At 56.4% G+C, this 26243-nt stretch overlaps 3 protein-coding genes and 1 long non-coding RNA gene across 8 annotated transcripts in view; 2 read left to right on the top strand and 2 right to left on the bottom strand.

Annotated features, from left to right (window-relative positions):
• PPP1R37 (protein phosphatase 1 regulatory subunit 37) overlaps window positions 1–10638 on the bottom strand; it is a 37851-nt gene extending 27213 nt beyond the window's left edge. Inside the window, 1 exon segment of the mRNA NM_001105379.1 lies at window positions 10289–10638. Within this exon segment, the coding sequence (NP_001098849.1) occupies window positions 10289–10490 (202 nt within the window). The 5' untranslated portion in view covers window positions 10491–10638.
• A 126-nt stretch (window positions 10639–10764) lies between these two features.
• Window positions 10765–12618, top strand: LOC112442332 (uncharacterized). Its single transcript, XR_003030433.2, has 2 exons — window positions 10765–11283; window positions 11404–12618. It is a non-coding gene; the product is annotated as an uncharacterized lncRNA (long non-coding RNA).
• Window positions 12456–22861, bottom strand: GEMIN7 (gem nuclear organelle associated protein 7). Of its 5 annotated transcripts, none has more exons than XM_059876946.1 (4): window positions 19511–19753; window positions 16890–16978; window positions 13977–14091; window positions 12456–13258 (listed from the first exon to the last, which is right to left on the bottom strand). In XM_059876946.1, the coding sequence occupies exons 2-4, from the start codon at window positions 16890–16892 to the stop codon at window positions 12873–12875; spliced, it is 504 nt and encodes a 167-aa protein (XP_059732929.1). In that variant the 5' UTR covers window positions 16893–16978; window positions 19511–19753; the 3' UTR covers window positions 12456–12872. The 5 variants fall into 5 exon arrangements, with proteins under 5 accessions (XP_059732929.1, XP_059732930.1, XP_024834312.1 ...); XM_059876947.1 differs by lacking the exon at window positions 19511–19753 and adding an exon at window positions 19359–19488; XM_024978544.2 differs by lacking the exons at window positions 13977–14091; window positions 19511–19753 and adding an exon at window positions 22660–22861.
• ZNF296 (zinc finger protein 296) lies at window positions 22070–25889 on the top strand. The gene is made up of 3 exons (NM_001192262.2): window positions 22070–22358; window positions 22599–22748; window positions 24801–25889. The coding sequence occupies exons 1-3, from the start codon at window positions 22070–22072 to the stop codon at window positions 25784–25786; spliced, it is 1425 nt and encodes a 474-aa protein (NP_001179191.2). The 3' UTR covers window positions 25787–25889.
• The last annotated feature ends 354 nt before the right edge of the window (window positions 25890–26243 follow it).

The raw sequence follows: 26243 nt of genomic DNA, 5'->3' as shown, positions 1-26243 counted from the left end.
AGAGGCAGACCAGTCACCACAACCTGAGCTCTCCTGCCCCGCCCACCGGCCTAGAAGGTCCTGGCACTCCGTTCCCTAACTGGTGGGGGTGACCCGTGGACAGAGACAGGGAAACACACGTGGTAGGAAGGGATCTCAACACCCCCTTGCTGCATTGAAAGGCAGTGCCATGGCCGAGGACCCACAGCAAGCCCACAGCCACGACAGGCCTGCCACTTGAGCCGCTCGGCCGACCTGCACTCCCGCGGCTCTGCGGATCTGGCGGGGGACACACGCGGCAGACTCGGGGCCCTCCTCCTGTCCTGTCCTGGGCTGCAAGAGGGCGGGGCCCGCCTCGTCCCTGAGGCCTAGCACCACCTGCCCTTCCTTCTCTCAGTGCCACATGCTGGGAGCACCAGAGGATATGGGAGCACCCAGCCAAAGCCACCCCCGCCCTCATGATGCTCACGGTCAAGGACGCAAGAGTACCTTCCGGCCCACAGATAACCAGATCGCTGACCTTCTGGGGGAACCAAGTGAGAGAGCCAGGAAAGAAGGGTTTGCTGGTACCTGAGGACAAGCTAGAGCCGTGAGAGCAAGGCAGGCATTCCAGGACAGGATGAGGGGAGCGCCCAGCAGGCTGGAACTGAGAAGAAGCCACCGCACTTGAGCCCAGAGAGCACGCAGGCAAGGGGGGGCCCAGCCACGGTCAGTGAAGGCAGCAGGGGCCGGCCTCGCAAGCTGTTTTAGGGCTCCCGCGTTGGGTGTGAAAGGCAGTGGGGGGAAGGGGCCGTAAGCCTGATGTGAAGAAACAGGGCTCGCTTCCTTGGGAATGGAGAGAGGACATGAGCAGGGAGGGCAGTCAGGACTCCGTCACCTGGTGCACAGTGGGGAGAGGCGGTGGCAAGGGATGAACGAACGGACGGACGGACGGCAGCATGGACAAACGATCCAAGTGACCCCATGAGCATTTTTCTTGGCCCCTGCTCCCTTTCGGACCCCCAGCTATTCTGAGGCCCAGTCCTGGGTTAGGGGCCCGAGGCTCCCGACCTGGGGCGCTCGTCAGCAGGCCTACTGAGCTCCGAGTCCCTGTGGGGCCTGGGGGTGCTCACGCGGAGCCAGAGGGAACAGGTGTAGTCTCTCGCGGTGTTTCTGGGTCCAGTGGGGGGAGATGGACCCAAACAAGTAACAGCAGCATGAGGAGGCACCACAGGAACCCAGGAGAGCAGAGCAGCGCTATCTGGAGACGTAGTGTCTCCAGTGCGGGGAGGTAGGGCAGAGGGAACCGAGGTCTGTGGATTAGACTGGGGGGCCTGGGGGGTGGGGGGCAGACGGGGATGGACACCGGCTTGGGAAGGGCTCCCCACAGGCTCAGGGGCGCAGCCTCTGTCCTGTGGTGAGGAAGGAGCCCTGCCTGGGAGGCTTCTGGGGAACAGAGTAGAGGGTGAGCCCTGTTCCCTCTGGTTCGAACACGGCTCCTCCCTTTACTGTCTGTGTGGCCTTGGCACCCGTGAGCCTCAGCTTTCCTCTTCTGGCTGCTGTGAAGATTAAATGAGTAAACGCACACGAAGAGCTTAGATCACCCCACCACGGTCGTCACCATCATGGCCATCCCAAAGCCTGACCCTCCGCAGGGTCACTTTCTTCCCTGGCGGGGACCGGGGGCTTCCATCTCCCAGCAGGCCCGCCCTGCCTCCCCCCACCCGCCCCAGGGCTCTGAGGAACCCAGGGGGTTCAGCTGTGAAGGTGCTGGCTTCGCACAAAGGGGAGGGCCGCAAGGAACACCAGCAGCTCCCCCACCACACGGCTGATGGCAGCTGGCAGGAGGCTACGGCTATAGGGAGATGGAGGGGTGGGCGTGGAAGTGGCTCACGAGTCTGACCCCAGCGGGTTCCCACCCACCCAACCAGGTGGGATCCGACAGGGCCTCCGCAGCATCAGACCACAGGGCTCCCACCCCAGGCTTCTGCAGGAAAGGGAGAGGGCGTCAGGCAAGTCACATGAGCCGAGCGGCTGTCAGCAGACACTTTCAAACCACCACCCCCACCTTGAGGCCAAGGCTCTAGAGCTGCTGCAGAGAATAAGAAAGAGGGTGAGAATAACTTTACATAGAGTGCCCACTGGGCACCCGCACCCACCACGACCCGCCAAGGGCAGGGCTGCCGAGCAGCTCTGGGGACACTCAGGGAAGCTAGACCAAGCCGGGCTCTGCCCTCGTGGAACTGCCTTCCCAAGTGGGGAGAGAACATAAGCAAAGCACGATGGACAGCGGTCCTTCCTGGGGCCACCCGGCCTTGGAACCGCCTTCCGGGAAAGAGGACCGCTTCTGCCTGTCCCACCCTAACTGAAGCACCAGACCCCCACCTCCTGTTGCAGCTCCAGCCCAGCCAGAAAGCACTCCCAAGAGGGAGCTGCTCTAACACGAGCACGGCCCGGCTCAGGGCGGGAGTGATGGGGGCGGCCCGGGAGCAGTGAGGTCAAAGACCCGGCATTCTCACCAGGTCTGTGGGGGCTACGGGGTGCTCCTGGCTCAGAAGGCTGGGCCTGGGTCCCCACCAAGAGTCAGGAGGCTTCAAAACAGACTCCTCTTCTGCCAAAACGGCTCCACAGACGAACACACTGTGACACAGAGAGGTTTTGGGACGTGCCTGCGTTCACGTGGTGGAACTCACAATCGGCCCAGGGTCTAGGGCTGGTCAGTCTGCTCCCAGAGGGAGCCGGGGCAGGCTCACCAGGACACGGCCCCATTCTGCTCTAACAAACCCTGACTGCCTGCAACAGCTAGTTACCAGTCCAGTCGCCTCCCAAGTTTCTCAATCCCCACACAAGAGCGGGTACTGAGGCAGAAAAGCCAGGCGACCGCCTCTGGACAGAGGGCAGCGGTGGACTGGCACCAGAGTGCCCCGCAGCCTGGGGCCTGGGCTGCCTCGTGTTACTACAGCTTCACAGAAACGGGGAGGGGCCACTGGGGGCTCCATGGTCTCCTTCTGGAACCTGCTGGGCCAATAGTCTAGAGTTCAGAATTTCCTGATCTTAGAAATCACCACAGGATGGCCTCCTCTATTATGTTAGACCTCAGTTTTTACAGCTCTCTGGATCTGGGAAGTGTGGGACCTGGGGGACTTTACAGGTAAAGCCAGTTGCTGAGGTGGTACGGGGGAGGCCGTGCAAGCACCCAAGTGCACGACGCCCCCACCCACCACCCCACCCCAGGGTAGGGGGCACGAACTACGCTTGGGGCGGGCTGGAGCTCAGAGACCCATGGGGAGAACACAGCAGTGCAAAACCTTCTGGGGAGGGAGAGGTTCAGATAAATCTGGTGATAAAATCAATCAAACAAATACAAGCTCCTAGCCACCACAGGGCTTCATGAGGCCGAGAGTCTCAGGCCTGCTGCCCCAGCCTTGTCTCAGCTTCTGCAGGCCGCACTCCCAGAAGGTTCTGCTGAAAACAGGGGGCAGGCCCCTTCTTAAAGCCTGCTGGCTCCCTGCCACCCTCAGGCTAACAGGGCCCACAAGGCCCCACCTGGGTGGGTGGTCCCTCCCTGCCTTCTCCAGTCTGGCCTCTGACCCTCCTGCCTCCACCTCCAGACTTCTGACTCTAGGAAGACTGGCTTTTTTCTCCTCCTAGGATGGGCCTCACCGGCTCCGCCTCCAACCCTCTGCACTTCTTCCAACTGCTCCGCACCTGGCTCACTCCAGTGATTTCTTTAGGCCTGAGACGGCCCCTTCCTCTAAGAAGCCACCTGTGCCTTGCCCATCAGCTCTTCCCAGTCAGGGTCCTGGGCACCCTGATTTGATTAGAACTATTTACCATGCAGCTCCCTTACTCAACCGTGACCTCCAAGGAGGCAGGGCCTGCCTTCACCCCCGACCCTTAACATCGGCATTCACTAAATGAGAGGCTGCACTCGCCTTCAGCTGGAAGGGACTGAACGTGCACCACATCCCAACGCTGGGGAGCACAGGAGGAATTCTGGCCAAGGCTGAGGACAGAGGAGCAGCGAGGACCTTCCAGGACGCTTGAGCTGCCCAAGAACCACAGAGATCCCCTCCTGAGTGCCACCCAGCCGATTCCTTCACTCAGGCTGCTTCTCATCCCTGAGCTGCCTGGGGAGGCGGGAACGGTCATCTCCATCTTACAAAGGGTTATGGGTTCAAGACGAAGAAACCACGCAGCAGGCAGAAGCGGATGCAGCCGTGAGCCAAAGCTCACGCACCCAGGACCCAGGGGCAGAGAGCGCAGGCCCCCCGCCACACTGCCTGGCTTTGTGACGGCCTCCAGTGAGTGACCTTGCCTCTCTATGCTCCCAGTACCTCATCTACAAACCGGGAAGAACGGCACCTGCCTCCCGGGTGGCTGGGAGACATAACCGAGACACCCACTCAGCCCAGCGGTGGGAGTAATGAGCGGTGACCAGGGTCGCCCGGAGAGCAGGGGCCTCGCCTGGGCCCCTCCACGCTCCACTGCAGAAGGCCGCCCACCCAAATCCCGTTTCTGCAGTTACCGCAAGTCAGCTGCTTCAGTGTGCTCTACAACAAGTCTGCGAGGCCAGCCCCAGCCACCCTTGAACTGAGGTCTGGAATTGAGCCTTGGGACTGAGTGCTGGGCAGCTGCGCTGAATCAGGGGCCCTGAGCAGGACAGCCAAACCTGGCCGCCTGGGGAGCTTTCTAGAAACACAGATTCCTGGCCTCCATTCCCAGAAGCTGCCCCCGTCATGGCCAGTCCAGTCCAGGGCGCCTGGCTCCACAGTTCTTAATACTTTTGGAGCCAAACGCCTGTGAGAGACAGGAGACGCCTGGTTCCCAGAAACACGTGCACACACTTTCAACAGGCCCCTTGGAGGACCGAGTGCCAAGCACCCAAGGCGTGGGGCCTGGCACAGGCCCATCAACTCCTCCAAGAGGCTTTCTCCCCAGTGCCTTGGTGGCGTGAGATCTGATGGAAAGCCTCACTCCCCTGCCGCTCGCCCACCCTCCTGGGCGCCAGACGCAAGTCACAGGGGTGACCCACAGTCTTCACCCTTCAAGAGGGAAACATGAAGTGAACACAAATAAAGACCTGGAGGTGGAAAGGAGGGCCAGCCGCTCCCCACACAGGCCCGACCACGGAGTCAGCTGCCCACGGGGCTTAGGGCTGGGGCGCCAGGCCAGTCTACAGAGGGGACGGGGCCCCGGGGGCAGCTGGAACTTGTCCACAGTCATGGCCGGTGTCTGAGAGGCTGTGGTTAACACTTCAGCGCTTCGCATCTAGACCCTCGCTGCCCTTGCTGCCTCTCAGCTGAAGGCCGAGACAGGATGACTAAGTTTCAGCTCAGAGAGGCTGGGCAGCCTGCCCAGAGTCACCCAGCTCGTCACAGACAGGACTGTCCCTGTCAGGGACGTCGGGGAACTCTCCTGACGGATAGACCGCAGGGTTTTGATGAGGGAAACGCTGCGGGAGAGGCGAGTGCAAACGCAGAGCAGAGACAGCGCGGCACGGAGGGTAGGGGCTGGAGGCGGCGGCAGAAGACTGGCGACGGCAAGAACAGGGCCCCCCAGCACTCCCCGGGGACACTGTTCTCTCACTTAATCCTCATCGCCCTATGAGGAGGTACGACTGTCAGCTGTATTTCATAGACAGAAATATCATTATGGACAGACAGAACGACCGCCCAAAGTCACATGGCAGAGTCTATGTGCCAATGCCGGCAGGAGGAGGTGAGGGTGGGCCCTGCTGGAAACCTGGGGGAAGCACCAGAGCCACCCCCCTCAAGGGCAATGGCTCCTCACCAGCCAGGCCGCCCACCACTCAGGTAAAATGAGCCATTAACTAGCAAGAGAGCCTCTGTCCACTACGGACAGGTTCCTTTCCACCTGTCAAAACAGTTTCAAGGACTCAATCTGCAGCCCAGGTTTCAGTGAGAACAAACAGGAAGGTGTTTCCACCCCCCTGATCCTCACTGAGGAACACAACGGCCGCTGTCCCCACCAACCCCTCGCCCCCATCGAGCCCTGAAGCTCGGGTGGCCAGAGCTGGGCATGTCTGGGCCCCCTTCACCCTGCAGACGCCGCCACTCCACGTGACGAGTTTCCTGCGGGGGGCAAAGCTCCCATGCCCCCACTCCAGGACAGACTGCACAGGGTGGAGGTCAGGGAGTGGGGAATGAGTCATGGGCAGGACTGGAGGGAGGGGGCAGACAGCCGCCCAGACTGTGGCCGGTGTCACATGCTCCCTGACGCCTGCCTCGCCAAACCCGTGTCTCCTCCCCACATGGTGGTCAGCTGGGACTAGGGAGACAGCTGGGCCTCAGGTCACTCCTGCAGTTTGATCTGAAGAGTCCCTGGTACAAGACCCTCAGAGGAGCTGGGACAGCAAGGCCTGCTGCTATGGATGGGGGTTGCGGCAGGCGAGCCCCTCCTCCATAGGGGCCCACTTCCACCCCCCAGGGAGTGTGGGGCGCACACGGGCCCCAGCCCGGCAGTACGGAGGCGGCCTCCTCTCCAGCTTCACAGCCCATCCACCGGCAACCGGCTTGCTACAGAGAACCCCCTGCCCCACCAGGTCCATCCGGTCCACTCAGACATCCTGGAGGTCAGGTCAGCAGGACAGGGCTCACAATTTCACAGATGAGGAAACAAACCAGCTCAGCGAGAATCGGGGCTGTGCCGGAGCCATAGCATGCTGCGGCCGGGGCCAGGCAGGAAGCACACCACAGCGAGAGGGACCCCAGGTATGGCCTGGCCTCAGCCCTTCTGCATGGCTGCACGTGCCCCTGGCACTCATTTGGCCATGATCCCCATGTGTCTTTCGAGGGGCTGAGCGGGAATGAGGATGGACTGTCTGCTCTCCCATTCCAGAGGGAGAGAGAGACCACCAGCACGAAACAAATGTGCATCTTAACAGCAGGCGGCCTTTAGTGCAATGAGGCAGACAAGCAGGCCCCCAAGTTGGGGGCAGGCGGGGACGTCATGTGACATGGGAGCCAGGAAAGGCCCTTCTGAGCGCTGGGCTGGGTTGAGCCTCAGTAGGCATGAGACTCTCCCGCACCTCTTTCAGATGTCTGGCCTCCAGGAATCCCTCAACACGTGACCTCTGACAGGGCCTGACAGGGCTCCTGTCTCAGGCAGACACCCCCAGAGGCTCCCACCCAGCTGGGCCCCCACCTAGCCCCAGACCCAGCCTCACCCACTGCAGCCGGAAGCTGTCAGGCCTGGCCAAGCTCTCTTCCCAGGGCAAGGCTCTGCTGACTGGGCGCCCGGTGCTAGGGCCCAATTCCTCCAGTGGCTGCTTGCTCCCAGCCCGGGGGTGCTCCTGCACCTCAGGCCAGGGCGACTTCTCCATCTCTGCGATGGAAGAGCAGCTTCTCAATGACCTCTTCCAATTCCGATGTGCCAATTCCTCCCTCACCCTTGGCCTCGGGGTCATGTAACCAGGGCAGGCCCCAGCGTGACCCCTCCCTCACCCTTCCCACGAGGGCTGCAGCTCAAATGACACCCTTTCTGCTTTCCCGTGGCTCACAGACCACCTCCAGCAAATCTCCTGCCCCTCCTCCAAGACCTGCCAACCCCTCCCTGAAGCCCCCAGCTGAGACCCTCGATCTCTCAACTGGGCAAGCCCCCTGGCCCAACTTCCCATAGCCTGGCGAGCCTCTGTCTCCCTCAGTCCCAGACCACCCAACAACTCCACTGTCCTCCCCAGACACAGGGCAACTCACTGGCCAGGACCAGGCCGGCCAAATCCCATCTCCCGAACTCACCAACTTTTCACAAATGAGCCTTCCCCTGCCTGGGAACTCCTTCCCCTGCCACCCAACTCCTTCCCTCACAGGTCAACCTCAGCCCCTCTCCCTGGCCCAGACAGACCATCTCTCCCCACCCTCCCGTAAAGTCAACTCATTTCTCCAGGTCATCACCTCTCCACCTCAGACCCACTGATGTTTCTGGAGAGTGAGTGCAGACTAGTCCTGCCGTCCCTCCCAGCCACCATCCTCTCAACCCCTCCCAGCCAGGCACCAACTGACCCTCCTGCTCAACATTCTGCCCCCCCAACCCCCGCCTTCACTGCCTCTTCACGACTGCCCATGAGACATAAAAAAACCCAACCAACCAAAAAAAAAAAAAAAAATCCAGACTGAATCTGCCTGGATAACAGCAGCTGCTATTTATGTGGCAGGAACTTACAAGGACTATCTTATTTAATCCTCACAACTTCCCCACAGTAGAAATTAGCACCTCCATTTGCAGAGAAAGAAACAGGAGGCTCAGAGAGGAAAAATGGCTTCCCCAAAGCCCAACAGCTGCTTAACACACAGCTGTTGCTCTTCTGGGAACCTGCGGGCCAGAAACTTTCCCCTACTCCCACCCCGCCCCCGGCCCGGACTCTCCAACTGCCGTGGCCACCACCACGTTCCAGCCCACAAACGGAACATCTTCCCTTCCCCCGGGCCCGAGCCCACCAACCGACTGGAAGCTTGTGAAGCATGCCCCCCCCAACTCCATGAACCAACTCGTCCAGGCTAGCCCCTAAAATGACCAGTAGCACCTAACGTCACCCCTAAAATGACCAACCATAACTGCAGCTTCATGAAAGCCCAATCTGGCTGACCACTTTCCACATACAACCTTATTCAGTCCTCTCTGAAACCCCGTGGCGTGGCTATTCTCACCCACTTACAGGTGGGAAATCAAGGCTCTGAGGAGTTAGGAACCCAGCCTGAGGTCGTGCTTTGGGTAAATAGGACTCAGGATTGAGCTGCAGCGCAGGCTAGCCACCATCCTGCTCTGCCTCTCCAGTTCTTTCCCTCCTGCTCTGAGCTCCCTGGACCGGATGCTATATCTGGGGCCTGTTCCCTCTTCCCTTCCTCAGCCCTAGTCCCCCAAGCCCTCCAACCTAACCTATCTTGAGGGCCGAGAGCCCAGGGACTTGGCTGGCTCCCAACACCAAGAATTTTAAATTAACCACTGCCTCTTTAACAATAACTGGCTGAGGAATTTCCTGGAGATCCAGAGGTTAGGACTGTGCTTCCACAGCACCAGGCCCGGGGTTTGATCCATGGTCGGGGAACTAAGATCCCCCATTCCGCACCGTGCAGCCAAAAGACAAAACAAACAAAACACTAATTGGCCAAGATGGCATTTACGGCCGCTCCTCGTGGGTTCAGCTTTCAGTTCCCACGTTTCCCACCCTCACATCAAAGCCATCGATGTCTCCACTGCCCACAGACTAGCAACATTTCTACCTCTCTCCCCAGGGCCAACAGACCAACTTCTATAGACCTGGGTCCAGGCCGATCCCTCTCATCTTCGGCTCCATCCCAGCACGAGTCCCAGACCTGTCCAGGACTCAACCCTGCCATCCATCTCTGGAGCCACTTTCCACCTTGCCAGCCCTACAGATAAAACACACTCCTCCAACTGCTCTTTCAGTTCCAACACAGAGCCGACCTTCTCCAGAGAACTTATAATCTATGCAGTCACTCTCTCCCTACCACACCTCGAGCCATCAAACTTCTCCAGCGCTCTCACCTTCCACCGCCAGCAACTCCAATGTTTTCTCGGGGCAGGCGGGACAGGGGTAGGGGGAACAAAACAAGGACAGCCCTCCCAGAGCCAGGCTCCAAAGTTCCTCCGCTCCTGAATGACTGACAATGTTCTGCTTCCCTTTTTTGGGGGGGGAGGTGGGGGTGGAGTAGGGGAGGAGAGGACTATCTCAACCAGCCCCAAACTGACCACCAACTAGATTCTTTTTCTGGCAAGTTTGTTTACCTTGCCTCCCTTTCCCAGTCCCGGGATTGACTTGACTCCTCTACCGCCAGACTCCAAGTTTACTCCTTGTCCTCCTTTCAGCCAAGGAAGTTGAGTCACATGACCATCCCCAGCCCCCGAGGCTTGCAGACCGACACTGTAACCTCTTTCTGTCCCCATGGGCCCATCAAACTCCTCCAACCGCCCTTTCAGCGACAATGTTGACCCACTCTTCCTCCCCTGACTGTTCTATCCTTCTCTGAGGGAACTATGAACTCAAAGGCTGCTGCCCTCCTAATCAATTTCCCAAGCCACTAAACTTTCTTTGATTGCTCACCATCTGAATTCCTCAAACGATCACCATCAGCGTCCCTTGGGGAGAGGAGAGAGGGAGCATAAACCAGCTAATGTTCACCTTCCCAACCCAACAGCCACTCCCTAACACCCTCCAAGCTCTAAACTGACGACTGTCTCCTTAAATCATTACTAGGGGCAACTTATTGAGCTCCACCTCTGTACTGGTGGCCGCACCGACTCCCAGGTCCCCAACCAGCCCGCCCCCGCGCTCCAGCGGTGGCTATACCGTGTCTCCAGGGGTCTTTGGGTTCCACAGCTCCGGACACGATATCTTCGTCGGAAGGGAACGTAACGCGCTTGGCCGCAGCCTTGAGGCGCCCGTCGGCCGGGGGCGATGCAGGGCCGGGAGACGGGGCCTCGACGGGGGCCTCCTCGGCTTCGCCGTCCGCGCCCGGCCCGGGCGGCGCCTCCTGCGGCGGGATCTCCATCGCCGCCGCCGCCGCCTCCTCACGGGGGCCCTGGGGACATGCCCCGGGCCCCGGACTTGTCTCTCCGGGCCCTCCCGCCGTCCCGGGGCATGGGCTCAGCCACTGCTTCAGGCGCCGACTCCGTCCCCTCTCCTGGTCGTCGTAGTCGTCGCCGCCGGGAGCTCGAGCGCGCCTCCCCCGAGCCCGGTGCGCGTCTGCTCCTTCGCAGCCGCACTTTCGTTAAGGGCCAGTGATCCCGCCACGTACGCGGAAAAGCAGAAAATCAATTTAAGTTATTTTCAGGGAGAGTTGTCTCGTGCGTTGTTAAAGCGGGTACCAAAAAGCAGAAAGAGCCACGGGAAAAAGAAACGTGAGTAGTGAATCTGCAGAGCCGGAACTGCAGAATACGAGGGGCGGGGCGAGATGGACGCCGTCTCCCGGAGCAGCGCGCAAGCGCGAATCTAAGCCGCTCCCCGGCCCCACGCCTCCCGGCTTCAAAGTAGATAACTAACATTCAGGCCCTCACACATTCGTCACGAGCTCAGGCAACGGAGAAAGGAGTGGAGGTGATAGGAATAAAAACATATGCTTGGTGAGGCTAGGCCAACTGATATGGAGAGAAGCAAAGGGATGGAGAACTTGAAAGGCTATAGGAGTTGTGTTGACTATATGAGTACAGGTGATGGATGCTGACAGAGGGAATCTCTGCCTGGAGACAAAGCCTGTCTCCACTTGCTGGTTAGGCTCCAGCTTTCCATTTGCAGACTGCAATTTCATCAATGACCCTCTTTGGATGTTGTGGTTATAACAGACGGTAAGTCGTGTCGGGCTCTTTTCTATAAATTGTATTTTATATAATTTAAACTTAAAAACGGAAATGAGTCCATAAGGAGTATTCTAGCCTTAATTTAGCTTTTTGTTTTATTTTTTTAAGAAAAGAAAAAGCTAGACGAAGGAAGAAATTCCGAAAGCAAGGGACGAATCTTCCAACCGAAATACCCGGCGATGGAGCAGGTAGATCACGGAGCCAGTAGCGAACTAGCACGAACTCAAGCCACGCCCCCACAAGGGCTGACTCAGTCGTTTACTATTCGCCTCCGCACTTTCTCCGCTCTATCCCAACCCAACCACAACCCTGGGTGGGCGGAGCTAAAACCAAAAAAGGTGACTTGGGGAGGAGCAAGTGACGTCGTTGCTAAGGCAACTCGAAATCTGGGCCCAGGAGTCGCCAGAGGTAGCGTTGAGAATGAACAAATGGGAGCTGAGGCCCTGCACAAGCTTCATTCAACTTCAGGGGTTGCTGCACTTTGACCACTGAAGATGACCAAAGGAAATCACATCTATATTGAACGGAATCTTCACTTACATTCTTAAACTGATGGGACTACAGAGGGGGCAGAAATTACTTTTTGAAACAATCTACTGAGGGAATTCCCTGGAGGTCCAATGGTGAGGACTCTGTGCTTCCCCTACAGGGGGCATGGGTTCAACCCCTGGTGTGAGAAGATCCCAGTGTCATGGCCAAATAAATAAAAGTAAAGTGTGTGAAATGGACAGCCAGGCTACAAAGCCGGGGTTAAACGGAGAAGGGGCAAAGTTTCACTCTAACCCTTAATCCCCCTTTTCCCCAATGGTGCTGCAGGGTTTGACCCACCTAAAGGCTACCCACCCAGAGGCCAGGCAATGGGAGGGACCTCTTGTGTGTGACCATGTGACCCAATTCAAGTCACTCCCCTCACTGTATACAAGCCAGCCCACCAGAAAAGTCCAAGTCTCCCAAGTCTGGCATCCAGCTCACACCAGCTGTTCCAGACTAGCCATGGTCCAATCCTCACATCTTTATCCCAGCTCCTCCCACTCCTTTGACATGTCTTCCCTTTCCTGACCCAGCTCCACAGGATTCAGCCTTTCAATAGCCACCCTTTCACTCCCTGAATCTGGCTCAATACCTATAGGCTACATTAAAAAGAGAAATAAAACAAGAAGCAAAGTTTCCTGAGATAATTGATTCCTTGGCAGGAGGGAAGCATTGGGGAATATTTCCAGGGTGGCTGAACTTTGCACCCTCTTCAATAGACAATTTCCCATTAGGTAATCTGCCGTCCTTTATTCCCTCCCTCTGTCCCAAATCCTCAGGAACTGGCATGGGGCCCATATGTCTGGAGAGTTGAGAGTTCTGTGAGGTAGAGCATTCCTTTCAACAGGATGTAGAACCCATGGGGTTGCAGAAGTTTACTGACTACACCCTGGATGTCCAGAGATGTCAGAGTTGCTTGGAGCTTGGTGCGAATTTCCAAGGGGGTTCTGAACTCTCTGGGGCCCAGAGTTCCAAGCTCAGGAACATATGGAGGCCTGGGAGACTGTAGCTACGCCCAAGGCAGAAAGATGAACACGATGAAGTCTTTATGGCTTGAAGGTGTATGAGATAATGTCACTACACCGGAGGAGTGCTTCAGCCTGAATGCCTATTGGAGTCTGAAGCTGCGACACATAGAAATTGGCCACGTCCAGGTCGGTGGCTCCGAAGTGGGCGATCACCTGCACACCCTCGTGCAAAGTGAAGCACACTGGGCGCCCCACCATGGCCAGCAGGCTGCGGAGGTAGCGCTCCCGGAGGGAGGCTCGAGCCTGCTGTTCCCAGGATTCCCGAGACTCTGGAGGCTCCGGGACTTCCGGTTTCGGCGGGGCTCTGCGTCCATCGGGAGCAAAGCCTCGGTTGGAGCCATCAGGACCCCGGGGGAGCCGGAGCACAGGCACAGGAGTGGCCAGCGGAGTCTGCATTATCCTGGCTGTTGGGTGAAGAAGTAGACCAGGGAGTCATTATGGGGAGTGTGGAGCTACAGGAAGAGGGGGCTTGGGGCAGAGGCCTATCTATCCCATTTCCACTTAACCTGTCCAAAACCCCACTCCTAAGTCCCTCTTCTAAAATCTGTGCCATCCCTTGGCCAGTCATCCCTCTTCCCAGGACCTATCACCCCCATTTATAAGGTCCATGAAAGCAGAGCCTTTGCACTGCTTTTTAAATTTTATTTTTTAAGTTTTTGGCTGTGCCACCCAGAGGATCTTGGTTCCTGGACCAGAGATCGAACCCATGGCCCACTGTAGTAGAAGTGTGGAGTCCTAATCACTGGACCACCAAGAAATTCCCTGTACTGCTTTTATCCCCGGTCCCTAGCAATAAATATTTGCTAAAAGAACAAGCCCTGACCTCTCTCACAAACAGCCCATCCAATCCATTATTTGTGGAGGAGGGTGTGGCAACCCACTCCAGTATTCTTGCCTGGACAATCCCCATGGACAGAGGAGCCTGGGGGGCTATAGTCCATGAGGTCACAAAGAGTCAGACACGACTGAGGGACTAAGCACAGCACATCTTCCAAATAAGTTCCCATTCACACAGGAGTCAGCTCAAAAGGGGGATTTTTTTTTTTAAGGGTGAAATTTTTTGAGTCATACTTATTTTTAATAAATAAATGAAATACAGGGAGGAGAGGGGAAAGTCCTTACCATACGTTTGAGAAGGCCCAGGATATCTGCAAAGTGTTAAAAGTACCTCCTCAGAAGATATTCCTTGTAAAGACTTCAGAGTAACTTTGCAGTGGAGAAAGTGGTAGACACCAGTCTAACGTTGGCATAAAAATCAACATGTACAGTAATGGGGCGAACAAACTCCAAAGGCATCCTGATATGACACACTCGGGACAGGGCACCCCGTCTATGGTGGCCCTGCCAAAACGGATGACCTCGATCTATTGAGGTAACTCAAACTGAGAAACAGTCTACCAAAAAAACAAAAACATTAGCCTGGTTCTTCAAAAATATCTAGATCGTAAAAGACAAATGTTGGGGCGGGGCCGCAGGCAGTTCCCTAGTTAGGATTAACCAGTGGTTAGGATTTGGTGCTTTCATAAGAGTGTGTGTGTTAGTTGCTCAGTTGTGTCCGATTCTTTACAACTCCATGAACTGTAACCTGCCAGGCTCCTCTGTCCATGGGATTCTCCAGGCAAGAATACTGGAGTGGGTTGCCATTTCCTTCTTCAGGGGGATCTTCCTGACCCAAGGATTGAACCCACATCTCTTAGGTCTCCTGTGTTGGCAGGCGGAGTCCTTACCATCTGAGCCACCAAGGAAGTGGCCTGGGTTATCCCGGCTTAGGGAACTCTAACCGGGTTATCCCTGGTTAGAAGCAGCAAACAAAAACAAGAAATGCTCAGGGAGAAAAATATATATTTTAAATTAAAAAAAATATATATATATATATTCTTGAGAGTCCTTTGGACAGCAAGGAGATCCAACCAATCCATCCTAAAGGAAATCAGCCCTGAATATTCATCAGAAGGACTGATGCTGAAGCTGAAACTCTAGTACTTTGGCCACCTGATGCAAAGAACTGACTCATTTGAAAAAACCCTGACGCTGGGAAAGATTGAAGGCAGGAGGAAAAAGGGACGACAGAGGATGAGATGGCTGGATGGTATCACTGACTCAAAGGACGTGAGTTTGAGTCAACTCTGGGAGTTGGTGATGGACAGGGAGGCCTGGCGTGCTGCAGTCCATGGGGTCGCAAAGAGTCGGACACGACTGAGCGACTGAACTGAACTGACTGATTCACAACCTAATAGTTTCACTCTGTCCAACAGCTCGGTCTAGCCACTGTCATTTCCTGCCTGGACTACTGAAGTCAGCTCCTCACTGGACTCCCGATTGCACCTTTACCCGCTGTCAGTCTGTCCTCACACACAGCCAGAGGGACCCCATTAACACCTAGGTCAGATCACATCCCTCTTCAGCTCAGAGCCCTCCCCTGGCTGCCGTCTTGCTCAGAGTCAAAGTCAAAGTCCTCACCACAGCCCTCAAGGCCCTGCATGCTCCGGATCCCGCCCGTGCCCTGGCCTCACGCCCCCGCCTACTCTCTCCACCTGGCCGCACTGGTCTCCCTGCTGGTCTCAAGCACGTCTGGTGTGGTCTCTTCGTGGGCCCTGGTAGTGGGGTTCCCTCTGCCTGTACTGCCTTCTCCCCATTCCCAGAGCAGCCTGTTTTCAAGATCTCCCCTTCAGCCCCCTTCGTCTGAGTCGGCTTCCTCATTCTTCAGAGCGTGCCCCTCTCTTACACATGATGTTGTCTATTTACTGGTCTGCTTATGGTCTTTTTCCCTGCGACATGGCTGCCTCCCCACAGGTAGCGACCTTGCTTTTTCCCCTCTGTGTAGCCCCAGCTCCTGGAACACGGGGCGGCATACAGACCAGACTCCTTAAATACTGTGTCTGCTGGAATGAATGGAACGGAAATTGAGCTCTCAGGCCTGCTTAGGTGGGTGACCTCAAGCAAGAGACAAGAGCAAGAGACCTCAAGCAAAAGATGTTTCCTCTTCCACTGTGTGGAGAAACGGCACCAACGGCCACCTCTACTTGTTATCAGGATTCAACAGGCCTGTGCACCATAGGTTCATGACCTACACACTAGGTTCTCCCTAGTGTCATTGAAGTTACACTTGAATAACAACTGTATGAGTGCTGGTACTGCTGTGTGACCTAGGCGGAGCTGCTCATTAGGTCTGTGCCTCAGTTTCCCCATCTATAAAATAGACTGACAAGAGGACCAACCTGACAGGGTTGCCACGGGGACTAAATGACCCAACAAATGTGAAAGTTTAGCACTCGCCTGTAACATGTTACATGCTGCTACACTGAGGTCGGGTTTTTTTTTTTTCAAGTATAGTTGTGCTAGTTTCAGGGACACAGCAAAGCAATTCAGTTATATGTATATATATAAAAATAGATATATAATTCAGTTATATATTTAAAATATATATATATATATTTTGCTCTTTAGTTGCTAAGTCATGTTCAACTCTTTGTAGCCCCATAGACTGTAGCCCGCCAGGTTTCTCTGTCCATGGGATTTCCCAGACAAGAATACTGGAGTGGGTTGCCATTTCCTCTATAGGTATCTTCCCCACCCAGGGATCAAACTCATGTCTCCTACATTGGCAGACAGATTATTTACCACTCAGCCACCAGGGAAAACTATATATATATATATATATATATATGAAAACTATATATATATACACACATATACATATATATACACACTTCTTTAGGTTCTTTTCTCTTATATGTTATTACAGAATATTGAGTATAGTTCCCGACTGTGCTATACAGTGGGTCCTTGTTGGTTATCTATTTTATATATAGTACTGTGCGTACATTAATCTCACACCCCTAATTTACCCTGCACCCTGCCCACTGCACTGATGCTGACTGCATATAAGGAGATGCTGGCATTGTGGGCAGGAGAGAGGACCTAAGTTTCAGGCAGTACACCCCTCCCCCTGCTTCAGTCCCCTCCTCTCTAAAGTGATTCACTGAAGTGACTGACACGAATCAGGTACCCAGGTCCCATCCCAGGGCCACTCACCATACAGAGGTGATTGGGATTGTCTTTTTTTCTCGTGAAGCTCTTCCTGTTTCAGCAGCTCAACTGTCAGCTCCTTGCAAGAAAGGATCCTGCAGAGAAATGAATCAACGTTTCTCAACTGCAGCTCTAAGTCTGATCTCACACCTCCTCTGCTCAGAGCCCTCCCATGGCTCCCACTACATCTGGCCAAAAGCAAAAGTCCTCAATCCAAGGCCCTATCACCTCTCTGATCTCATCTCCTTCCCTTCTACCCTGTGGTCACTGTTGTCAGTCCCTGAAAATGCCAAGCACATTCCTGCCCCGGGGCCTTTGCACATGCTATTCTTGCTTGGAACCTTCTTCCATACATGAGACATATATATTTCCAGATACATGGCTTGCCTTCCTCCCTTACTTCACTCGGGTCACTGCTCAAACATTCCTCCTTACAGGGAGGAAAATAATAGCCCTTTCACCTTGCAGTATCTTTTTTTTTCCACATCACTATCACCTCCTGACAATATGCATTTACTTGTCTGCCCATGTGCCATCTGTTCTGCCACAGCACGTAAGCCTTTGGGAGAAGGGACATGTCCGATTACATCACAAGGGCTGGCAACCAGGGGTCACTCAATAAATATCTGTGGAAGGATTCACTCCCCCTATTATCCAACTGCCTTCTCTGCACCTGACCCACGCTGGGTGGTGCTGGAGACCCAGCTGGGAACCAAAGAGCCCGGCCCTACCGTCCAGTGGATGATACACTAGGGCTCCAGATGTGACACCAAGAGTAGGCAGGGCTGGAATGAAGGAGCCCGGGGGCCTCATGAGCCCAGAGGGGACACCTGGCCCTGCCTGGGGGCGGTAAGAGGTGGTTTCCAGGAAGGGGCCCGGGAAAGAAGGCTCTGATAAGCTTACATTGGAGCAAAGACCAGAATGGAATGAGGAATTGAGCCATGAGGAGATATGGAGGGGAAAGCATTCCAGTTCGAGGGGACAGCAAACTCAAAGCCCATAGAAGGGTGACTGGGTGATAGTAAGGAGGCCAGTGTGCAGGAGGTGGGGGCAGGGGCCTTGAGGACTGGGGTATCTCTGAGTAGAGGAGGAGCAGGGTCTGACTCATAGGATCCCTCTGCCTGCTGCACAAAGAATGGACTGTGAGGGGCAAGGGGAGAAGCAGGGAGCCCAGTGAGGAAGCCACCTCATGGGGAAGACGGAAGATGACGTTATCTGGGGCAGTGAGAAATGATTGGATTAGGCTATCTGTTGAGGATTGAGAGCCCTCACTATTTGCTAAGGGACTGGGCAGAGCCAAGGAAGACTCCCAGGTTTTCACCTGATGGGCAAGACCACAGTGAACAATGAATTAATGGGACTTCTACAAGACAGACGGCTGTGAAGGAGATTAAGGGATATGCACATTTTCTAATGTATCTGACCACGGCATTCCCAGTTTAGTCCAGGGTCACCAGCCCCCAGGGCTCTCTCCCAGCACTTGAAGGTTAACACTTGAGTGTTCTAGGAGAAACACCCCCCTCTAGGGCTGATGGGAAATATGCAAGTTGCCAGAAAGCTGTTAAATTCCTTAGTAAAACAAAATTTAATTAAACATGGGCCAACATAGGCCATGTTTTTGCTACTAGAGAGGAAAAAAAAAAAGATTTGGTCATACCTGCACAATCCCCATTTTCCCAAAGAGGAAAATGAAGTTGGGCGATGCCAAAGCATTTACTGGGTGCAAGCTGGTGACTGACAGGAAAAGGGAGAAACCAAGGTTGGTCTGGTAACAGTCAGGGCCATCACCCCTGCCCTATGCAAAAGGGCAGTTTTTTCAGTCAGCAAAGGAGAGCCATTGAGGTCTGGGAGTGACTTGATAAGAAAATGGTTTGAGAAAGGTCACGTAGGGTGTGCCCAAGACAGCAAAGGCAGCTATTCTTCCTGGTGACCAAGCCGAGAGTCCTTAATCCTATCAGTTTTCAAGCCAAGGATTTCCTGTCCAGGTTTCAGGGGAAAAAAAAAAATTGGATCCCATTCCCCACTAGAAAAACTAAAGTGCCCATCACTTGGATCAATGGCAGGGGCAAGAGACTCACAAACTTCCATCCTTGGGGGCCTCAAAGTTCACTTTCTAGAAAATAGGAATGATCGGCTCCGTGGACACTTAGCTAAACCTTCAGTGGCCAGGGTTGGGAACCAACTGAGCTACCAGATTAACAGCGAAGACTCTAGACCGAATTCACCGAGACACTGACCAGCCTACAACCACCACCCCAAGGGCTGACCCGGTCTGGATACAAATTAGTTAAATGGGGCGTCCGGTGAGCATCTGGACATCGAGCGCTGAATCCCCCCGCCCCCAACCAGGGCCGGTCAGCTTCCTTTCGTTTCCGCCCCGGCCACCCGTCGCTCTCCTTTTTTCATACTAAGTAGGTCCTCCCGGCCCGCAGGCGTCCACTCCCCACTCCGCCCTGGGCTGGACTTTTTTCCAACCTCCCGACACAGATTAAGCGGACGATTCTGCTCCAGGAAAGGCCGGAGTCTGAGGACTTCAGCCATTATTACTGTTATTATCGTCGTCGTTATTATTTTCCCGAGGGGTTGCATTCCGACCTCCGACACCTCCCCCCTCCCCCGCAACTCACCCCGGGCGCGGGGATGTCTCCGCTGCTGCGTTAGGAGTGCAGTCCCTCCCCGATGCAGGTGTTCGGGGACTAGAACTTCCCAGTAGCCGGCGCTGCAAGCGCGGACCCGCCTCTTTCCGCCGCTCGGGCTCTTGCACGCGGGTGGGCGTCCTGTGCTGGGACCGAGGAGCGGGATCGTGCTCGGGACCCACCACTCTGAGATTCACGGCGCCTGGCGCCCCTACTTCCGCCGGCGCGCCAGCTGCAGAGGCCCGGGCGGGCCGCTAGCCTCCGAGCCTGGGTTCCGCCCGCGCCGCCGCCGCCGCCCCACGTGGTCGCGGGCGCGCGCTCGCGGGCTCGGAAATCAGCACAGACCCCGGGCGCCACCCCGCTAGCGGCTTGACCCTGCGCTGAGCTCTTGATCTACCAGTCTGCGTGGTGTGGACGTCCAGGATGTCCATTTTACAGAAGAAATTGAGGCTCCTGTCGTCTGCTTCAAGGCACATGGGACTTGGCACCCCCACCCCGTACACGTGCACACTCCTACCCCTCACCTCCATTCTGAACCCCACCTTCCCTATTGAAACCTTGAGATCATGCTTTCAGCAGCCACGCACCAGGAAAAAGCCTTGCAGAGCAGCACCTGGGGGAGACCAAAGGCGGTCATTTTGCCTTGCAGGACTCCCCACAGCCCCGTCTTACAATGGGAAACTGAGGCCTTGAAAGGCAGAATGTCTGTCCTGGGTTGGAAACACACTGCTCTGGGCTCAGAATTCATTCTTCCCCACGGTTTCACTAAGGGAGGGGTCTTGTAGACCTCAGTTTACCACTGGATTCCCAAGACCCAGTACCTGGTACAGAGACCCTCTGCAGATATATTTTGAAAAAAATGCATATAGAAGGAGCTCAATACACAATCTGTTAACTGAACTATGAACCATTAGCAGCTCTGTTCGTGAACAAGATGGATTTGGCTCCATTCATCTCAGAACCTACATTCTAGGGAGATTGAGAGACATCCAATAGGTTATTACATGAACAAATACACCGACAAGGTCCTTCAAGGCTTGACAAGGATGCAAAAGGAATAAAATAAGGAAAATAAGATAGAGGGGTAGCAGGTTGGGGGAGCGTCTTTAATTGGGCCGTCATGGGAGGTGGCATTGAAGAAGAAGCCACCTCAGGTCATAGCTGGGAAACCTGAAGCCCAGGAGGGAACTGGGGACAGATGGAGGTCATGGAGTGTAAATTGTACGGCCTTCGGCAGGGTGGGGCTGTCTTAGATCCTGTGGTCAGGGAGGTCCTCTGGTCTTTGGAGGACGGTTGAGCTGAGACCTGAATAACAATATGAAGGAGCCCTCAGGCTTGCAGCGGCACTCCAGGAGATTAGCATGTGAAATGCCCTCAGTGTTGGGCTGAGGACACTGCCGGCAGGCCAGAGCCAACTGACCCTGGCCCTGACCTCTGGGGGTTGGGGGGGCTTGTGTTAGGGAGAGGGGAGATAGGAGAGTAAACAAACAGTTCTAGATGGTGATGTGGTTGGTGCCAGGAAGAAAAGAAAACTTGCAAGGTTGGAGGGTGGGGCAGGGTGTTGATGCCACTTCAAATAGCGATCAGAGAGCAGCTTTGACAAGGGAAGTTGGAGGAGGCCCCGGCGGAAGGAGGCTATTGGTGAGCTATTTGGTTTTAATGGCGAGTCCGGGTCTAGGAGCAGAGTCAGAGTCTGTGATCATGGCCCTCCAGGGCTCCAAACCCTCCCAAGGCTTCCGTCTCAAAAAACCCGAAGACTTTAAAGTGGTCAAAAGATGTCCCTGGAGCTGACCTTGTTTTCTCACAGAACTCCGTCCATACAGAACTTAATTTACAGAACTCCTCGAATACACAGGCCTGGCATGGGGAGAAAACTGAGGTCCCAACCCCACCCGAGTGATCCTGTCCCTTTATAACCCTTCCTAGCTCTGCCCTCCCCCCTCCATGGCACTTGTGCTGGACAGCACTTCATATTTTAGTTTATCTTGTTGAGACTCTGTCTTTCTGAACGAATAACCTGCAAGAGGCCAGGGTTATTGTCTGTTTTTCCACCCTGCTGCATCTTAGTGCTTAGTCCAGAACCTGGCACATAGTAGGCGCTTAACCCTTGTTTGCCCAAGGAATTTTTATTGTAATGTATTCAGTGGAATAGGTCAGATTACTATCAGGCGCCTCGCTAGAAACTTGGCCCCTACCATTTTCTCGCTTGGGGGTGTGGGTGGGCACCTTGTGCCTCAGTTTCCACCAGCCCGGAAACGGGGTCAGGAATAGCTGTTTCTGTGCGTGGTCGTGTGAACTCGTTATCTTTATATTCAATCATTCAGCCAAACGCAGGGGTCACGGTCCTGATTGAGTTTGGCTGAGGGTGGGGCAGTCCTCCCCCGGCAGGCCCCGCCTCGGTGGGCGGAGCCACGGGCCGGGCCAGCACGTGTAAGAGTTCGCTGCGGGTCGCCGCAGTCACTCACCTGGGCGCCTCGGTCTGAGCGCGCACGCCTCGCGTGTCCTCCGCCCGCCAGTCCGCCAGTCCTCCAGTCCGCCAGCCCGCGACCCATGTCCCGCCGCAAGGCCGGCTGCATGCCTCGCCGAATAGAACCCCCGCCCGCCGCCAGCTCAGACGACGAGATGGAGATGCGAGACCTCGTCATCGACGTGAAGCCCGAGCCGGACCCGCGGCCCCTGCAGGCCCCGGGGTTAGGGCCCTTCACCCCGAAGGAAGTGCCCGCGCCGGAGCGGTTCGAGAGCGAACCCCGCCACTGCGCCGGCCCCGTATCCACCGGCGGCCTCATCCATGCCCTCGGCCTGCGCAACCAGTGGACGCCGCTGTCCCTGAGCCCTCACGGTGAGCGCCCCCTACCCCAGCCCCGGGCCAACCTCCCTCCCTTCTCTCTCGGGTGGGACCTCCTCGGGGCACCGACCCCCGCCCCTCTCCCCCACCCCGACTCCCGGCCCCTGCCTTAATTTCCTGGCCAGGTCCTGGCCTCCAACCTGCCTTTTGACCTTCGGGTTTCCCCTCTCCCTCGGAACCCCCAGGCCCCATCCTGGCCCCACCCCACGCTCACCACCCGCTTCCTCCCTGCAGACCGCCAGCCGTGGACCGACAAACACCCAGATCTGTTGACCTGCGGCCGCTGCATGCAGACCTTCCCATTGGAGGCCATCACTGCCTTCGTGGACCACAAGAAGCTGGGCTGTCAGCTCTTCAGAGGCCCCAGCCCCTGCCAGGGCTCAGGTGAGTAGAGCCGGGATGCAGTCACCGGTCTCAAGTTCAAGGGCCCGGCTTCCTGTGGGAGAGAGGCTGAGCTGGACAGGCGAGGCAGTGAGCACTACTTCCCCTTTCTGGCTCCCCACCGGGTGCAGCCTAGGCGTGGCCAGGGCCTGCCCTGTCCTAGGGCCGAGACTAGTGGTGGTGAGGGGGGTAGGTGGGGGCGGGGCTGGGCAGGGGAGGAGGGCCACCCACAGGGTGTGGCCAGCCCCAGAAGACTGGTCTGGGGATTTGCCATACACACACCCCCAATCTGGTTTCACTTCTCCTTCCCCTTGGCCAGAAATAACTGGCCAGGTGGCTGGACCAGTGTGGCAGTAGGGGGGACCTCTGGGGAGGGCAGCGGCCTGGGGGAGGGGAGCCGAGGCCAGCTGGACTGGGGGTGTTGTCACCCCCTTCCATTTATTTATCACTTCTCATCAAGATGCTGGGCATTTGCTTGGAGTTGGGGAAGGGGCTTCTGGCCTCCCTCCCTGATGGACTCTCCCAGCCTTGCATGCCAGAAAGCCCCTGTTTTCAGCCAGGTCCTGGGTGTCTGGATACCTGGGCTCCCAGCCGTGGGTAGGAATTAAAACCCTTAACTTGGTACTAGACGTCTGGCGAGCTGAGCTTTTGGTCAGCATCGATTGTGAAGCTCATACACAGCTCTGGATTTCTAGCCCCTGTGCCATGTGCCCCTGGGATTTGTGAGAAATGGAATTATATTCAGGGCTGGGCCAGGGAGAGGGTCCTGCAGTGAGAGGGGGAGGGGGGATTTTGATTGCAGCAGGGAGGCTGGCCCTGTGGGCAAGGGTGGGGCTGTGATGGGATCATGGGAACAAAACACTCTGTAGGTGCTTGGGCTTGGGAGAATTGTGGACACTGACGGGCTTCCCAGGTGGCTCAGTGATAAAGAATCTGCCTGCCAAGCAGGAGATGTGGTTAGATTGATCTCTAGGTCCAGAATATCCCTTGGAGAGGGGAATGGCTACTCACTCCAGTATTCTTGCCTGGGAAATCCCAGGGACAGAGGAGCCTAGTGGGTTATAGTCCATGTGGTCGCAAAGACTTAGTGACTAAACAACAGTTAATGCTTATAGAGGGCTCGATGGACCAGAACTCTCAGCTATTCTCCATCTGAGGTCACAGCAAGTCTAAAAGGGAGAGGACCCCTAGGATCCCCATATTCTAGCAAATGAGGAAACCGAGGCTCAGAGATGTGTATTTCTTGCCCAAGGTCACACAGCTAGGGGGCAGGGGAACCAATTGGAAGTCAGGACAGGCCCCACCTGTGCTCTTGAAAGCCGCCCCCATCCCAAACAAAGGCAAAAGGATCTGGAAGTACACTACCAATAGTACCTGAGGGTTAAAAGAAAACATTGGTGACTGCTAAGCCTTCTCCCCATTTAAACCTTGGCACCCTTGTCTAAGGCAGGAAAAGGGGATCATGGATGGAACCCAAGTATTTGGGGCCTGGCAGAGACATCCAGTTATCAAGAGCTGTTTTTACGAGTAAACCAATCATTTTTCCTAAAAAAATTTTCCTCTCTCTCCCACTCCCCGGGATTTCTGGATTGAAACCCCAGCTCTACCCCTGCCTAACTGTGTGACCTTGGGGAAAGGTCTCTTTGCCTCAGTTTTCCCATCTGGAAAATGAAAGTCTTTCCTAAGGAAAATTTTAAGAGGGAGCTGTGGGTGGCAGGTGCCCAGCAGGCCTAACTGGGTCAGCCCTTCGTGACCCCACTATAAGCTAGCACTCCTCTATCCATCCCTCTCCTCTTTTAACCTTTTCTTGAAGACTTTTCAAACACAGAGGGAATCCCCAGGGATTCATGTACTGCATGGATTTTCCTTGCTCCGTATCTGTCTGCCCCGCTCTCTGCACCGCTTCCCCCGGGGGCGGGGAGCCTGGCCTCTTCTGCTGCCTCTCAGCCCCTGGACCAGAGCCTCTCCCACACCTCATGTCCAGCTGGCAGCTGTGAACTGCAACTGCTCCGACTTGCCAGTCACACTGCTTCCTGGCCCTTCTCCCCTCTGCAGAACACGAGGACCTGAAGGCCTTGAACTGCCTCCGCTGTGGCCGACAGTTCACAGGAGCCTGGAAACTGCTGCGCCACGCCCAGTGGGACCACGGACTGTCCATCTACCAGACGGAACCTGAGTCCCCGGAGGCCCCACTGCTGGGCCTGGCTGAGGTGGCCGTGGCCGTGTCGGCCGTGTCGTCAGTGGTGGGGCCCGAAGCCGAGGTCAAGGGCTCCCGGGTGGGGCCCACCCGGCGGAGCCCCACCTGCCCCGTGTGTAAGAAGACCCTCAGCTCCTTCAGCAATCTCAAGGTGCACATGCGCTCGCACACGGGCGAGCGGCCCTATGCCTGTGACCAGTGTCCCTATGCCTGCGCCCAGAGCAGCAAGCTCAACCGCCACAAGAAGACCCACCGGCAGCTGCAGCCCCAGAGCCCCTGCCTGGCCGACACCGGCCAGGAGCAGGCCTCCACCGCCCCTCCCGAGCCCGCCGCCCATGCCGCAGCCCCTGCCAGCGTCCTCCCGTGCAGAGGAGGAGAGGGGGCCGGGGCGGCTGCCACGGCAGGGGTCCAGGAACCCGGGGCTCCTGGCGGCGGGGCTCAGGTGGGCCCTGGTGGGGACAGCTGGGGCGCTGACACTAAGGAGCGGAGAACGGACCAGGAGAAGAACCAGAAGATGTCACCCAAGAAGACGCTGAAGCCAGCAGGCAAGAACCGGGGGCCGGGGCCTGGGGGCAGCTGCGAGTTCTGCGGGAAGCACTTCACCAACAGCAGCAACCTGACGGTGCACCGGCGCTCGCACACGGGCGAGCGGCCCTACGCCTGCGAGCTCTGCTCCTACGCTTGTGCCCAGAGCAGCAAGCTCAACCGCCACCGCCGCATGCATGGCCTGGGGCCTGGCGGGCCCCGCTTCGCGTGTCCCCACTGCTGCGTGCCCTTTGGCCTGCGGGCCACCCTGGACAAGCACCTGCGGCAGAAGCACCCTGAGATGGCTGGGGAGGCCTGAGCAGAAGGAATGCCCCCCTGCCATCCAGGGCACCACGGTTACCCACTTTTGTGATCTCCTATCCTTCCCCCCAATCCCTGAGTAAAGCCTGCACGTAACTACACGTGTTTGGACTCTGGTTTTCTTGGGGTGTCTGAGCTGGGGCGGGAGGCTTCCCTCCTTGGGGTGGACAGCTGGACAGACCGGTTTGGAACGACAGGGTGAGGGGAGAGGCTGGCCCCCAGTGCCCGGGGCACTGCAGGACTGGCACAGAAAGCTGTGCTCCCGGTTCCTGGTGTGGGCGAGGCCAGGGCAGGGGCCGAGGCGAGGGTGGGGAGAGGCCTGGACCTGTCACCGGAGGCCCCTGGGCAAAGTCCTGGCCCATCCTCCACAGGCGGGGTGCTCAGCCCTTTTCCCACCACATGGCACCCGGGCCCTGAGTGTGGCAGGAGCAGCAGTTCTGATTACCAAGGAGCCA

Source organism: Bos taurus, chromosome 18 (assembly GCF_002263795.3).
Source record: "Bos taurus isolate L1 Dominette 01449 registration number 42190680 breed Hereford chromosome 18, ARS-UCD2.0, whole genome shotgun sequence".
NCBI lineage: Eukaryota > Metazoa > Chordata > Mammalia > Artiodactyla > Bovidae > Bos > Bos taurus.
This window is presented reverse-complemented; position numbering and strand designations above follow the sequence as displayed.